A 15,636-nucleotide genomic window follows, 5' to 3' on the forward strand; every position below is an offset into this window, starting at 1 on the left:
TAACTGCTCAAGCTTGGCAATTTTATAGGAAGAACCGTGAATTCAAGAAGAATTTATTTTCACATCCAGCCCTGGGTGAACTACAGCCCCATATTTCAATCCCAGGATAGAAATTTATGAAACCAGTTTGAGATGAGTAGCGCAATAGACAGGCAGACAGAACACATGGAGAAAACATGGAAGGCAAAGGAGTAATCGTAGCATGCTAGAAGAGATATTTTCTTAAGGGTATTATTAGCTTTCAGTTGGTTTAAGATTTGGGAAACATGCTTTCATGCAGGGGTTATTGTTAAACATGCCAAAAGCAGTGAAAGCAGAATCAATCATAAGTAAAGAACTTAAAGGAAAAAAAAAAACCAAAACAAAACGCCTCTGGGATATCTGTTGAATGAATTCTTAAGCAATCTTTGCCTTTCAGACCTCTATCACCTTTGAAAGCCAAGAACGTCTTAATACATGGAGGTTGGCAGAAGCAGTAATAAGAAAGATTAGCAAAGCTCCAAACCAGAAAGAATTTCTTGGTTCCAAATAGACCCGCATTAAAAAAATAAAAATGAAACCTAGTTGGAGGGGTATCAACCACAGCAATTTTTCAGAGCTCAAGGAGTGGGATGGTAATTTGACATTTTCTACCATTAAAATGTAGGGGATTTGGCCTTTTCCCTTTGTTGAAAAATATGAAATGTTAGGCCGCCAATTTAAGCCTCAAAGATGTTTTCTCCTTCTATGAGAAACTTCCTGTAAGCTATGGCCATCCCTGCCTGCCTCTCACTCTGGATCATGCCAGCTTTAACTTGATAAACAGACAAGTCTCTCATTCTGGGGTAGGAATACTGACGTTCAAACAGCTTCAACACCATGGGCCACTGGGAGCCGTCACATGCACTTAGCTGTGGACACCACTCATCCTGCCAAGTTGGGTCACGGATGACATGAAGCACAGGCAGCCGCTCATGCTGACCAGACACCTGAAGCCACACGGCTCATTTACAGGACATGTTAAGCCTGAGCTGTGGTAATGGAGTTACTTACCCGATGACAGTAGCTTCCTGCAACAGTCAGAGTGAGCATTGAGGGCAGCTAAATGCAAGGGGAACATGCTATGGATTCCACACCTGAGGAGGAAGAAAACAGAGCAGCTCACGGTAACGGATCTCAAGACACCCGCAGAAGGGGCATGATCTCTCTATAAGTTCTCTGATGAAAATTAAACCCATGAGACCTTGCTTAGGGACTCTTGGCTGAAATAATTAGGCAATCATTTCTATCTTAAAATAATAAAATCCTGGACCTAAACCACAACGAAAAGCCCATAACAATAGGAAGATATATTTTTAAGAAAACATTTCACATCAACAGTGACGCTAAGCATTTAAAATTAATTTCTTTTTCTTTCAACTTAGCAATTTTGTCCCATTCACTCATCATTCATTCATCTGTTTAACACTGTATAAGCATCAGATACCATGCTAAGTGCTGGAGAAAACATGAAACTGACAAACCCTCAACTTCGAAAAGCAACCTGTTTTATTCCTTGAGTTGATAAACAAATATTTATTACTGACCTATTATGTGCCAAGCACTTTGCTAAGAGTTAATAATGGCTGTATTACTGGAAATAAAATTTTGGATGAGAATTCAAACTCATTCTTTATATTCTTCCTCATTCTTTATATACATGTATACACAAATATTTAATATGTATAAATATTCACCTTCGGCAAGTGAAACTTCATCTTCCTAATAGCCTTTTATTTTGCAAGTTAACCCACACAAGAATAACAGTCACAAAATAGTTAATAGCTATCTTGCATATATTTCATAAATCTAGCATATTTCCCCTAACAGCATTACAGAAAGAATCCACAATAGCACTTCTTAGACTGACCCCTGCCATAACACAGTCCCTGGAACAACCCTGAGAGACAGGCAGCATTCTGATGGCAGTACTTTGGGCCTTAGAATTAAATCTTCCCTTAGAATTCAATCTTCCTCCTCCTGCCCATCCCCTCTCCCCAAATAGGGACCCAAAGTCAAAGTTGTGAGCTGAATTGTAGTTCAAAACAAACAGCATCATCAGGAGGTTCCTGTGTACTTAGAAGCGTGTTAGTGATCACTTCTCATAACATCTCATTTTATTCAAATAATATATTTCAGATTTTGTAAATCCTCTACATAACACAAGGAGTATGAGACTATTTATATATACACCTGCAGCATGAATCATCTAAGTTTCTTCCCTAGCACAAAGTGGCCCGTTTCCAGATTCTATGCTGAATGAAAAACTACATGTGATTTGAATTTGTTAAGCTTGAGACACATGAATTTTATTTGCTATCTCAAAAGTTATTATGATGTGCGTGAGTATGTGAAAGTACATACATGTTCACAGATAGTTCATGGTATTCAGTGTTCTGCAAAATTCGAGTCTGCTAGCAATTAACCACCTCTCTCTTTTCATGAAAACTTCTTTTTATTTGTTGGTGTTTTTGTTCAGTCTTCCCTCTGTTCGTTTTCCTTTCCCTATATGGAGATTTCCAACCCAGTGTATATAATAGCTGGCATCCATCAAGAGATGCAATTTGCCCGTCTTCCGGGTAGTGTCACGCGGAGGAGAACTGCTTGTAATTGCCTCTCTTGTCATTTACAAAAAAAAAAAGAAATTCTGAAAAGCAATTGCATCAGTGACAACCTTGATGCTCATGAAAAGGAAGAGGGAATTGGGGGATGGGAGAGAAGCTTTTTATTCGTGCTGCTATTTATATTGTTCCCTCCCTATGCCAATGAAACACTCATTTTTTTTGATGTGTAACATGTTTTAAAAGCTCTTTACTACATGGAACTTTAAGCTAATAGGATTTTACCTAACCATTTTATTTGTTTGGGGGAGTTAAGGCAAAAATCTTTGATTAAATATTTCTGGACATTTGCAAGAAGAAAATGGATAGACTATTTTCTAGGATGGTTGTGAGTTCCTGTAAGAACATGCCTAAAACAAGGAGTGGATTTGTCAAGATTTCTTTGAGTCTTCCTCATTCTTTATATACATGTATACACAAATATTTAATATGTATAAAAATATAAATACTTTTAGTATTTTAAATATTTTAATATTTCCTATACACATACTTACACACATATATATACACAATATTTATGATATAGTTTATATAGGTACATAAAATATACAACTTTATATTAAATAATACAAGCAAATGAATTAGAGAAAAGAGTATCAAACTCTATAATAAAACAATCAAGAAAAACATAAAGTTAAAACATAGTTAATAAAAAGTCACTACCTCAATGCAGGTTTTGAAACATTAATTTAGACTCAAGTACTATTGGCATTTGAACTTGAATATGATGCTCTGGTTCAAAGAGAAAAACTAAGTATCAGGCCAAGATGGGAAAGAAAGTAAAAGTAGAATTCAGAATCTCTGAATCACTTCAGAAATGATTCATGCGTTTCAAAATAAAATTTCTCCTTTATTGTTATAAAATAAGACTGCTTATAAAGAAAGGATCTTAAAACCTTTAGCAGGAAACTTAGGATTTGGTTGTCTCAGTCAAATAAGAAGCATCGCTCTGATTTCATCAGGTCTACATCAAGGAAGATTAAGAAATAAAGATGTCAGATAACGCTAAACTTAACAATGCATAAATTACAGGAAAGGGAAGACCAATTCCAGTTAATTTGCTACATTTATTTGAGCAATCATAAAATTAATGGAACATGTTTGTATTAGCTATTTCTAATTTAGCTATTAGCTGGCATCTCCTACCCAGTTATCTCAGAATAAATGAGGTCAGAATAAATTGTAGAGAGCCATCAGAGGTGAGGAAAGGGTTTTTGCACCATTAGAATATCAGTTTTTTTAAGTTTTCCCCTTGGCATCGGGGGACATGGCTGTCCCTTTCCATATCCAGGCTTTTCTAGAGCCTTCCCTTAGGCCATATGGTAAAAAACACTGTGGTTAAGGTGATGGGGTCAGAACCTTTGGGTTTCAGTTCTAGCTTTGCCATGTGCTAGCTATTTGATCTTTGGCAAGTACATAATGGTTCCCTCACCTGGAAAATAAAGATAATAACAGTGTCTATCTTATAGAACAATTGTAAGGACTAATTGAGATAATGTGCATAAAGTGCTAAATAGAACATCTGACCCACGGTTAAGCCTTCACCATACATGTTAGTGGTATTTTTGCCCTTGCAATTATTATTAGCTTAGTTGGATAACCAGCAGTCTGTGAGTTTTTAAGTGGTAATCAGGTTGTACTTCCTTAAAACCCGGTGTGTGATTCCTTAAAACCCAAGAATGAAGTGTGATCAACTAGCATTTCTCTTCTCTCTATATATTTCAAAATGCTTTACAATACTTATCTCTCAACTCTCCCAGGGAAGGTGGGATTGGTTTAGTTTTGCCCATCAAGTGGGCGAGACAAAAAATTTGATGATTTTCGATCATCAAATGATTTTATGATTCTTACTCAACTAATCAAACCAAACCCTAAAACAAACTTCTTATTAATTTTATCTATGCCATTGCAAGTATTTATCACGCACCCTTAAGTTATAGGCACTTGGGATAACTGACAACAATGAGGCCTGGTCCTTGCTGTTTACGACCTACAGACATTTTCAGTGGTTCCTTCTGTATCAAGTCCAAACACTCTGACGTGGCTTACAAGGCCCTTTCTGGATCTGACTGTTGCTTAATCTCTGTGACTCTCTGTCTATTCCTCCTGGAAGAGCCAGGCTCTGCCCAGCCCTAGGTTTTCACATGCAGGGCCCCCCTGAAACTCTTCCCATTCTCTCCTGCTTCTCCCAGTGTTTCTCAAACTAGTCAGTGCATCTCTGGGGGTTGCTGGAAATATCTTAGGGCTTTAAAGAGGTCTCTGTGGCAATTTTTAAATTGTCTTTTCCTTTTGAAGGTAACCTAAAACAGCTGGCATCAGAGCATATTTCAGCTCATCTGAAGGACCACCATATCACCACACACCTCTGTCAAATTTCAGCACCCACGTTTGTACTTAGGATCACAGCTGTGCTGGTAGTCCAACTTTAATTGCCAGGGGCTAATGAGAAAAGAAGGTGGACTTAATAGCAAATGAAATGTCTGAGTCTAGGGAGGGCCAATGATAATGGAGCACACTGAGCCTCCTGGATGCGCGGAATTTGGCAGTAGTCTGAGTAAAGGTCTCTGCGCCGTATGACGGGTCCACTGCCCACCACTTTAAGTCCCTGCAAAATCTCCACTCCCATGGTGTGTACTGGATCCTAAAGACTCAGCACCTTAGCCACCAGGACCATAATCCCATGCGAAATGTGAAGTATCACATCATCCACTACAAAGAAGGGCAGCAAGCCTCCTGCCCAGGACCCAGACAGCCGAAGGTGGAGTCCCATTTCCGCCCACTAGTTCTGTGACCTCAGGTAGGTAACTGAATCTCTCTGTGCCTCCTTTGCTTCACCTGTAAGACAGGCATAATCATAGCACTTACCCCGCGGGGTTGTTGTGACAGTTAAATGTAACCTCTCAGAGTGGGGCGTAGCACAGGTAAGCACTCATGAGTGTTTGTTACTATGGTTGTCCCGTGCAGTTAGTGTGAACATTGGTGGTTTCTGTTTGCATGTATTTTGTAAAGTTTTTTGACTTATTGCTATAGTAGAGTCAAAAGCCTAAGGAGTTTCTATCTAGTCTTATATTTATACATATTCAAACATTATAATAAAAATAATCTAAGTCGATGCTTGGGATCTGAAAGACATTCCATGACATAACTGATCGCTACTTGTCCTACAGGTTAACATCCCTCTTCCTGGAAGCTGTGCTGGCCCTGCTATCTCCCAGATACGTTTTCCTGTATCCCAGTGGCACCTGGCGACTATTCTGGCATCACCCTTAGCATGTGTGATGGTCATTGCCTGTTTACTTCTTTCCCCCACCTCCGTAGGCTATAAATTCCTTGGCAGGGAGCTCTGTGACCCCAGAATCTGACACAGTGGGTGACACTTAACAAGCTATCAACAGATATTTAGCGAATATAAGAATGTCAGAACCGGTTACCTGTAAAACTACAATACAGCTAATTCTGCTGCAATTGAGGCAGAAAAAGCCATGAGAGCATCACTGGTAAGATGGAAGACAAATTAAAATTCTAGAGACAAGCACCCCAAACCTAACAAAGTTAAAGAAGAAAAAACCCAATGGCTCCGATACCACGTAAAGTTGCATAAGCACCGAGTCACACTGCAGAAACTTCTCTGACTTAAAGTTCAGAGAAGCAAAAAGAATAACAAAGAACATTCAATCAAGGACTGAGAATAAGATGCAAATAAATTCATCAGCAAGTAATGACCATAAAACTTGTCATAAAGAGATCTTTAAAAATACATTGGCCATGCTGTTTATGAATGAAAATGGGTGATTTTCATAAATGCTCTTTGTTCACTTATTTACAGAAGGAAAGGCCTGCTTTTCTCCTCTTTAAGGAGCTATCCTACATAAATCTACGAGGAGCCCAGAAAACAGTGACTTTCTGGGGAGTCTTTAGCAAATTTAATCTTTTCCAACTCTCCTCCCCCTCACTTGGATATTTTTTCCTTAGATGACTTCCCTTTCCACACACTATACACACTCAGACACACACACACACACACACACACACACACACACACAATTGCTGCTTTAATGAACCACTGTTACTGAAGGGAGCATGTCTTAACCCCAGATAATGCTGTGACAGAAGAAAGCATATGTATGTGGCTCTTTGAGGCTGGGACGATGTTTCCCTTGTCATTGTCCTCAGGACACAGCATGGTCAATGGAAGGAAAGGCTACTTGAACAACAAGGTCATTCCTAAGGCATTTTTGCCACAAAGTTTGTATTCGCATAAATTGAGGGGAAAATAATTACGAGGAAATAGACTTTGTGTTTATTGAGTTAAATGCGTTTTTTCAGACATTTTACGCAAGTATTGGGCCCAGTTGATCTTTATCCCTCAAACGAGTTCAAAACTGAAAGAAAATTAGAAATTCGTAGTTCTTTGGCTAAAACTCCCCAAATAACCCAGAGTTGAAAGAAAAACATCACTGAGAATATTAACATACCACAGGTGAAGCTGGTTTGTGCCTAATATTTTATTTTTGCTTAACTGACACTGAGCATTTAAAATCTCTGGCTTTGGGTAGCCATGGCCTGCTTGGGAACTCTAGAATCTGGTGAAAGCCTCCTGAATCCTAGTACACTGGCTCTTTCCAGGAAACTGAGCTGCTTCATCTGTTTCAAGTTTTTTTTTTTTTTTTTTTTTTAATGTGGACCATTTTTAAAGTCTTTACTGAATTTGTTACAATATTGCTTCTGTTTTATGTTTTGAGTTTGTGGTCATGAGCCATGTGGGATCTTAGCTCCCGGACCAGGGACCGAACCCGCACCCCCTGCATTGGAAGGCAAAGTCTTAACCACTGGACGCCCAGGGAGGTTCCGAACTGCTTCTTTTGATTTGCAACCTCCCAGTCAAAAAGGTCCATTGGCTTGAAGCAGATTCCTTTCTCTTCTGAGACAACCCACTGTTCTTGCTATTTGTCAGCATGCCCCCTCCTCTGTCTGCCCTCAGTCTTGTCCTTAGCCCGAGCCCTCATCTTTTCTTCTCTGGACATTTGCAAGAGGCTGCAAAGTGTTTCTAGCCTGGACCACCTCCAATCTGTGTGGACTGCTATGAGAGTGATCTTTCTTACACACAAATGGGAGCATTAGACACAGCCTACCCTACACCCACTTATAATTCTTTAACAGCTTCCGAATGCCTCAGAATGCAATCTAACTCCTTAGCAAGACATTTGAGGTCCTCAAAATGTGGTTCTTCCTACCTTTCCACCTCATCTCTTTCCACTCCCCCTAATATGTTAGATAACCCGGCCTTGGGAATCTGCTTTCAACATATTCACATGTTTGTGCCTTTGTAAATACTGTTCCCTCTTCCTGGAATGTCCTTCTTTGCTTCCCCTTCTATCTTTTTTATCTCACACAATTCTGTCCACCTGGCAAACTCCTATCCTTCTTCTTGATGAAATGTCACTTCTTCTGTGGAACCTAGAGATAGTCAGTGTTGCCCTATCCAAACCTCCATCATAACACATCTCATGATGCTGCAGTCACATTTGCTCTTGACCTTATCTCCACCACTGGACTGGGAGCCCAGAGGGCCACTGGAACCCACCATGCCCTCCCTGGACCATTTAAATTCTGGCTCATTCTCCACCAAGATTTTCAATTCTGTTGCACAACCCTTGACAAACAAATTAGAATTCCTAATGTAACACTGCCCTCATATTTTGCCTTTCCTAAAGATTCAGTCATTGTTACCCCCAGTCTCTATAATAAGGCCAAACTATTTAAGCATTTAAGGCCCTCTTTAATTTGGTTATCCTGCCTATTATGAAGTAATAAAACCATAGTTAGCATTTATTGATAGCTCACTATGTGCCAGGCACTGTTCAAAGAGCTTTTAACGTGGATTATCTTGTTGAATAACCTTAGCAGATGTATTTACATAACTCATACTCACACGGATCTTAACACATACCAGAGAGTTTTAATGGTGATTAAGTCCTTTAATCTTCATAACAAACCTATGGTAGGTACTATTATTACTCTCATTTTTCAAATGAGGAAATCAAAGCACAGACAGATTGAGCAACAGGCTCAAGGTCACACAGCCCACAAGTGAGGTAGCTTGGACTGGAACCCATCTAGTGCCCAAGAAAGCCTGGGTGCCCCGCACTGATATAACAGTGCCTCTGGGCAGAGCATGGCACTGTCACAGGCCTGCCAGGCCAAGCTCCTCCCGGAGCTGGGTCTGTTCCTGCTTGCCTCCCTGCTTGGGATGTCTGCCACTCTCTGCTCTACTCACATAATTCTCATCCTTCAAAGCCTACCTAAAACTCACCTTTTCCTTGAAAACTGTGGCCACCTTTGAGCTCTATCCTTCCTGTCTACACTCTGTGGCATATACTGTCTACACCAAACATTTTGCCATTAAAGTCCTGTTTCATTTTGAACTTTATTAAATACTATCTTGCATGGTTCTTTGTCTTAAGTGGGCCTTGGGCCTCCAACAAAATTATGAGCTCCTGGAAGGTACCAACCAGTTAACTTACTTCTGAAATTTCCCACAGCACCTAACATTGCAACAGACTCATAGAGATGCGTTATATATTCTTGTTGAATTAAAGTACAAAATGAAGTCAGGTCCCCCCTTCCCAATGTAGCAGATTTACTCAATTGCACCGTATAAGCGTTATCATTAATATGGGCCATTAATACATGCAAAACAGCACCCTGAATAAATTCTGAATTTGCCCAGTTATGCTTTATTTTTCCTGTTTAACTAACACTGCACATTGGAAAAAACAGAAGAATATTAAAAAGCAGAGTTAGGAATAAAGTCCAAGTTTCCTTAATTAAAACCACTGAAATAGGCCTCTTTCTGATACAGCTGAAAAATAAAACTGGTTCTTCCTGGCAACTGTCATTAAAAGTCACTTAATTTAGTTCAAATTTAATCTGTGTTTAGCATAATGGTGCATATCTAACTTAACCTGGATAAATGGGAACTATCTACAGCATGGCAGAATCCCTTTGGCAGTATTCCCACATGTGGAAATTATTCCACCATATTTTTGCAGTAACCTACTTGGCTGTGTCAGCTCCACTGGTTATTAAGGTGTTAATCAAAAGTTCATGACCGTATCTTGCAGCCACATGGAGAGGAGTGTTGCCATCCTTATCCACACAGTCAATTTCACCTCCTGGAAAAGACATTTTAATACAGAATTACATAAGGATTCAGGTTGACTCAGATACTACATTTTATGCTAGTCACTCACGTTACCAAATGTTGGTTTCGTTTCTACTTTGTGCATCTCTGCTCTCAAGGACAAGAATGTTTTTTAAGGGGACAAGTTACCATCTGAGGTAGTAGTATTATTAAATCTGCATAGAGGGAAGTCTATTAGAAATGCTTTTAGCTGGAAACAATAAACGCTGGAAAGGGTGTGGTGAAAAGGGAACTCTCTCCTACACTGTTGGTGGGAATGTACAACCACTCTGGAAAATAGTACGGAGGTTCCTTAAAAAACTAAAAATAGAACTACCATACGACCCAGCAATCCCACTACTGGGCATATGCCCTGAGAAAACCATAATTCAAAAAGAGTCATGTACCACAATGTTCATTGCAGCCCTATTTACAATAGCCAGGACATGGAACCAACCTAAATGTCCATCGACAGATGAATGGATAAAGAAGATTTGGCACATACAGACAATGGAATATTACTCAGCCATAAAAAGGAATGAAATTGAGTTATTTGTAGTGAGGTGGATGGACCTAGAGTCTGTCATACAGAGTGAAGTAAGTCAGAAAGAGAAAAACAAATACCGTATGCTAACACATATAAATGGAATCTAAAAAAAACCCAAAATGGTACTGATGAACCTAGTTGCAGGGCAGGAATAAAGAGGTAGACATAGAGAATGGACTTGATGACATGGGGTGGGAGGGCTAAGTGAGAGTAGCATCAACATATATACACCACTGAATGTAAAATAGTTGGCTGGTGGGAAGCAGCTGCATAGCACAGGGAGATCAGCTTCGTGCTTTGTGACCACCTAGAGGAGTGGGATAGGGAGGGTGGGAGGGACGCTCAAGAGGAGGGGATATGGGGACATGTGTATGCATATGGCTGATTTGTTTTGTTGTGCAACAGAAAGTAACACGGTATTGTGAAGCTATTATACTCCAATAAAGATCTATTTAAAAAAAAAAGATACATGCAACAACAACAACAACAAAAAAATGCTTTTAAAAAACCTATCCACATTGTCTTATTTAAGGTTCTAAAATCTTACAACTAGATTCCCTCTCTGAATAAATAATGTAATCAAATTCCACAAAATGTAACTCTGAAGACACATTCAATTTTAGTTTTACTTGCTTAATTAGAGACCTATGTAAATAATCCTTATGCTAAAGCATAAGAACCAGAAGGAATAGAGTGTTCAGGAAAAGATTTTATGTAGTTTGGTTATCTAAATGCTGATGAGTAAAAGCATCAACCATAAACTGAAAAATCTATATTTATTAAAACTATAACATTAACCATCACTTTAGTAACACAGTAAACATCTTATTTTATTTTGCCTTCTTTTTCCCCTAATTTTTATTTTACTACATTTCTTTCTTTCCCTCACCTTTTCATATATATATGAAAAGTTATATATAATATATAATATGAAAGATAAGTAGTCTATTCATTTGAAGAACCATTTAGAAATAAGTCAGACATCATGACATTTCACCCCTAATAACAAAGACAGTCTCCCACATAGCCATAATTTCATCATATCCAAGAAATATAACATTAATACCATAATTTTACATAATATAAGTGCATATTCCAATTTCTCCAATTGTTCCCCCAAATGTGCTTTATAACTGTTTTTTTAAAATCCAGGATCCAATCGAAGATTCTGATAGCATTTGGTTGTCACGTCTCTTTAGTTTCCTTTCATCTAAAACAATCCTCCTGCCTTTCATGTATTTATATATTTATCTCCCATGTCATTGATATTTTTGGAGACCATGCCAGGAGTCATGTAGGATATACTGCATTCTGGAATTGTCTGATTATTTCCTCATTACTAGATTCAGGCTAAACATTTTGGCAAGAATACCCCAGAGTTGAATTCCACTTCCCATCACATCTCCACAGCACACACATAAGGTCAAGTTATTCCATTACTGGGTGATGCAAATTTTGATTACTTGCAATAGGTACAGAGTGTCAGTTTGGGAACATGAAAAAGTAAGTTCTGGAGATGGGTAGTGGTGATGGCTGCACAGCAATGTGAATGTACTTATTAGTGCCCCTTAAACGTAGTTTAAATGGTAAATTTTATGTACTACAATAAAAAAAAAGAGGCTTGATTATCAGTAAGAAAATATCAGTAAGCTGATATTTTAAAACTAAAATACATAATTTTAAGCTACTAATATTATAATGTTTAGTTTGTATATCTAAAGTATACATACACATTTATATCTTCCAGAATAAGAAATACAAGAGATGCCGGCCAGCACTCGCCACTGTACAAATGTCTTTTCCCTTCTGTAATTAACAAGGAATTTGTGGGTGATACTTCCAGACTGTGCAGCTACTCTTTTTCCCAACAAAGTTTCCCATAATGATTTTAGCATATACAGCGAGTACTTCGTTCAAAAGTTATCTGAATTCTTTATTCTGTGTGCTTACATTATCAATTTGATACACAGGTTCATTTGATTTTGTTTTCAAAATGTTTACCAGCTTTGATTTAATTTTATTGTATTAATATGTAACACACATGTTTCAAAAGTCAAAAATTCTACACTTTTAAAAAGTCCCACTCTCATTTCTATCCCTTTCACTTCACCCTCAACCACATCCTATAGTAATTAATCATTTTCTTTAGTTTTGGTTTACGCTTTCTGTGTTTCTCTTTGGAAAAACAAGCACATAGAATCTTTTATACCATGTTTTTTTTTGTTGTTGTTGGTTTTTTTCACTTAACAACATACCCTCGAATTCACTCCTAGAGATCCCTTCTTGGAAATCTTCCTCATTTTTGTACAGCTTAATTATTGTTCATTGCATGGATGTATTAGTTAAGTACACCAGTCCAGTATGGATGAGCATTTAGGTGGTAAAAATCATTTTGCTAATATCAGTAATGTTGTAGTGAATAACCTCATTTTGCAAGTGTTTTGTATTTGTTGGGTCTATCTTCAGAATAAATTCCTAGAAAGGGGATTTCTAGGTTAAAGAAATAAGTATGTGGTTTTGTTAGATTTTGCCATGTTTCCCCTTTAGGTGCTGTGCAATTTTGCACTCACACAAGCAATGTATGAGAGTGCCTTTTCTCCCCAGCCTTGTCAAGCTTTTGAATATATACCATGTAATGAGTGAGAACTGGTATCTCACTGTAGTCTTTACATTTCTCTTGTTAAGGAAGTTGAGAATCTTTTAATATATTAAAGGGCCATTTGTTTACCTTTTTCTATGAACCATTTCTTCATGACTTCTGCCCAGTTTTCTAAGAGTGTGTGTGTGTGTGTGTGTGTGTGTGAGATCTTTTATTCCTTAATTTTTAAAGGTTCTTAAAATATTTGGGAGATTGCCCATTTATCAGTAATACATGTTGCAAATATTTTTGGCCTAGATTTTCATTTGTCTTTGGTGTTCTACCCTGAAAAATTTTTTTTTTCATAATTTATGTCTTTTATTGTATTTAGATTTTGCATTGTAGTTAAAAAGGCTTTCCCCAGGGAGATCAGCTCGGTGCTTTGTGACCACCTAGACGGGTGGGATAGGGAGGGTGGGAGGGAGGGAGACGCAAGAGGGAAGAGATACGGGAACATATGTATATGTATAACTGATTCACTTTGTTATAAAGCAGAGACTAACACACCATTGTAAAGCAATTATACTCCAATAAAGATGTTAAAAAAAAAAGGCTTTCCCCACATCCTAGCAATAAGGAAACTGACATATGTGAAAATATTTGCTACATGCATTAGTGATAATTGGGTAAGCTTCCAAGTAGTTTAAGAGTCCTTGAAAATCATGAAATAAGGAGAAATCAAGGAGAGGGAGGAATGGGGAGTGACTGCTAACTGGGATAAAGATTTTGGAGGGGTGTGATGAAAATGTTCTGGAATTACATAATGGTGATGGTTGTAAAGCCTTGTGAAAATACTGAAATCCACTGAACTGTACACTTTAAAATGGTGACTTTTACAGTATATGAATTATACCCCAGTCAAAAAGGAGGGGCCTGAAGAAAGTAGGAAAAGGGGAGGGAGTAGAGGACAGGGAAGCACACCAAGGAGAAAAATCACATAGTGTGTACTCCTGCTTATGTAAGCCCACACGCACTTATGCTTTTAATAAAAGAAAGCACCTAGGATATTGGGGCACCGAATATAAATTATTCTAAGGTCTTATTTCCTGACTATCCTGTTCATAAACAAATCTCTGCATCATTGTGGAAAGCAGTAAGTTACCGAATTGTCAGCTCATGCTCTTAGGTATCAGGTATTTTAGAATAGGTCAAATCTTAAGCTTTACTCTCATCATCAATTACACTGAACTAAAGTAAGCTGATATTTTAAAACTAAAATACATAATTTTAAGATACTAATACTATAATGTTTAGTTTATATATTTAAACTACACATACACATTTATATATTCCAGAATAAGAAATACAAAATCCTGAGAAATGCAAATATTATATAAATGGCTTAGATCAATCTAAAAAGATATTAAGCATTTACTTTAAATAATATTTATTACTGAGAAAGTAATTTTCTCACTGTAGAAAATTTAGAAGATGCAGTAAAATACAAAGAAGAAAATAGAAGCCATCTATAAATTCACTGATTATCCGAGATAATCAGTATTAATATTCTGGATATTTTCTTCCAGTTGTTTGTATGTGTGTGTGCATTTGTGTGTGAAGACATTTCCCATGGTTGAGATCACAGGGTAGAAAGAGTTTTGTATCCCGATCTCCCCCTTAATATTACATCACAAACACTTCTCATATCATTAATTAGTTTCATTAACACAACTGTAAATGACTACATGATATCAGTATTTAGAGAATTCACTCAACAAGTCTCCAATTGCTAGGCATTTAGGCTATGCCCAAATTTTGCCATTAGGAAAAACACAGGAATTAACATAATTATACATAATCTTTATCCACATTTCAGATCTCCTTCAGCAATATTTTTACAAGTAGAACTACTAGATCACAAGTATGAATGTTTTTAAGGCTCTTGATGGACACTGGCAAACTGCTTTTGAGAAAGGCTGTGCCCATTTGCACACCCAACAGAGGTATACTTGAGCACCAAAAGGAAGCCACTGAGAGTCTTTTCAGGTCTGAGGAAAAAGCATTAACTTCCAGGCCAAGACACTATTTCTTATAATATGACCATTATAAAATCTTCACGATAATATCTGTATGGTCCTTCATTCTAATGAATCCTAACTATGACCACCAACTCCCTAAGGTTTACTTCCAACAAACAATATATTTTCTAGCCAGGTGTACTGGCACAACAGAGTTAATGAACGAGAATCTCTCCTAAAAAGTGAAATAATTACAAATATGTGTGAGCTTTGTAGAAGGGGAAGATGTTAAGAAAAAAAAAAAAAAACCTCCAATTAGTACATATGTTTACACAGGATTTAAGATGCTTCACTCTGCAGCCAAGATTTTGGCATGTAGAGTTTAGCTGCTGCCAATAAATTTGCACATTTGGAGTTTGCAACTCAATAGCTGTTTACAAAAAGGTAATCCCTTTTTAACTTTGTGACAGAGAAATATAAATGGCAACTTGAATACAAACGCTGATCTTTCCTCATATCTTTGTGTCTGTGGCACAGTAGTGATTTTTAAAATCAGTTGTTCAAATAAATGGACTACGATCATTTCTGTAAAAGTAATAATTATGTATCTTTATATATACATTCTTAAATACATAGAAAAATCTGGAAGTTTCACCAAACTGTCAATGGAA

The 15,636-nt window shown here is 37.6% G+C and overlaps 1 protein-coding gene across 4 annotated transcripts in view; it reads right to left on the minus strand.

The window, feature by feature from the left end:
* Positions 1-15,636, minus strand: part of ANKRD44 (ankyrin repeat domain 44) — a 328,696-nt gene that overhangs the window by 103,349 nt on the left and 209,711 nt on the right. For all 4 annotated transcript variants that reach the window (XM_081242878.1, XM_081242876.1, XM_081242877.1 and 1 more), the window contains exons 10-11: positions 9,700-9,814; positions 1,033-1,115 (exon numbers count right to left, since the gene is read on the minus strand). In XM_081242878.1, the coding sequence (XP_081099004.1) occupies positions 1,033-1,115; positions 9,700-9,814 (198 nt within the window). The remainder of the gene's footprint in view (positions 1-1,032; positions 1,116-9,699; positions 9,815-15,636) is intronic.

The sequence above is a fragment of the Mesoplodon bidens genome, assembly GCF_964165515.1.
Source record: "Mesoplodon bidens genome assembly, chromosome: 8".
Classification (NCBI taxonomy): domain Eukaryota; kingdom Metazoa; phylum Chordata; class Mammalia; order Artiodactyla; family Ziphiidae; genus Mesoplodon; species Mesoplodon bidens.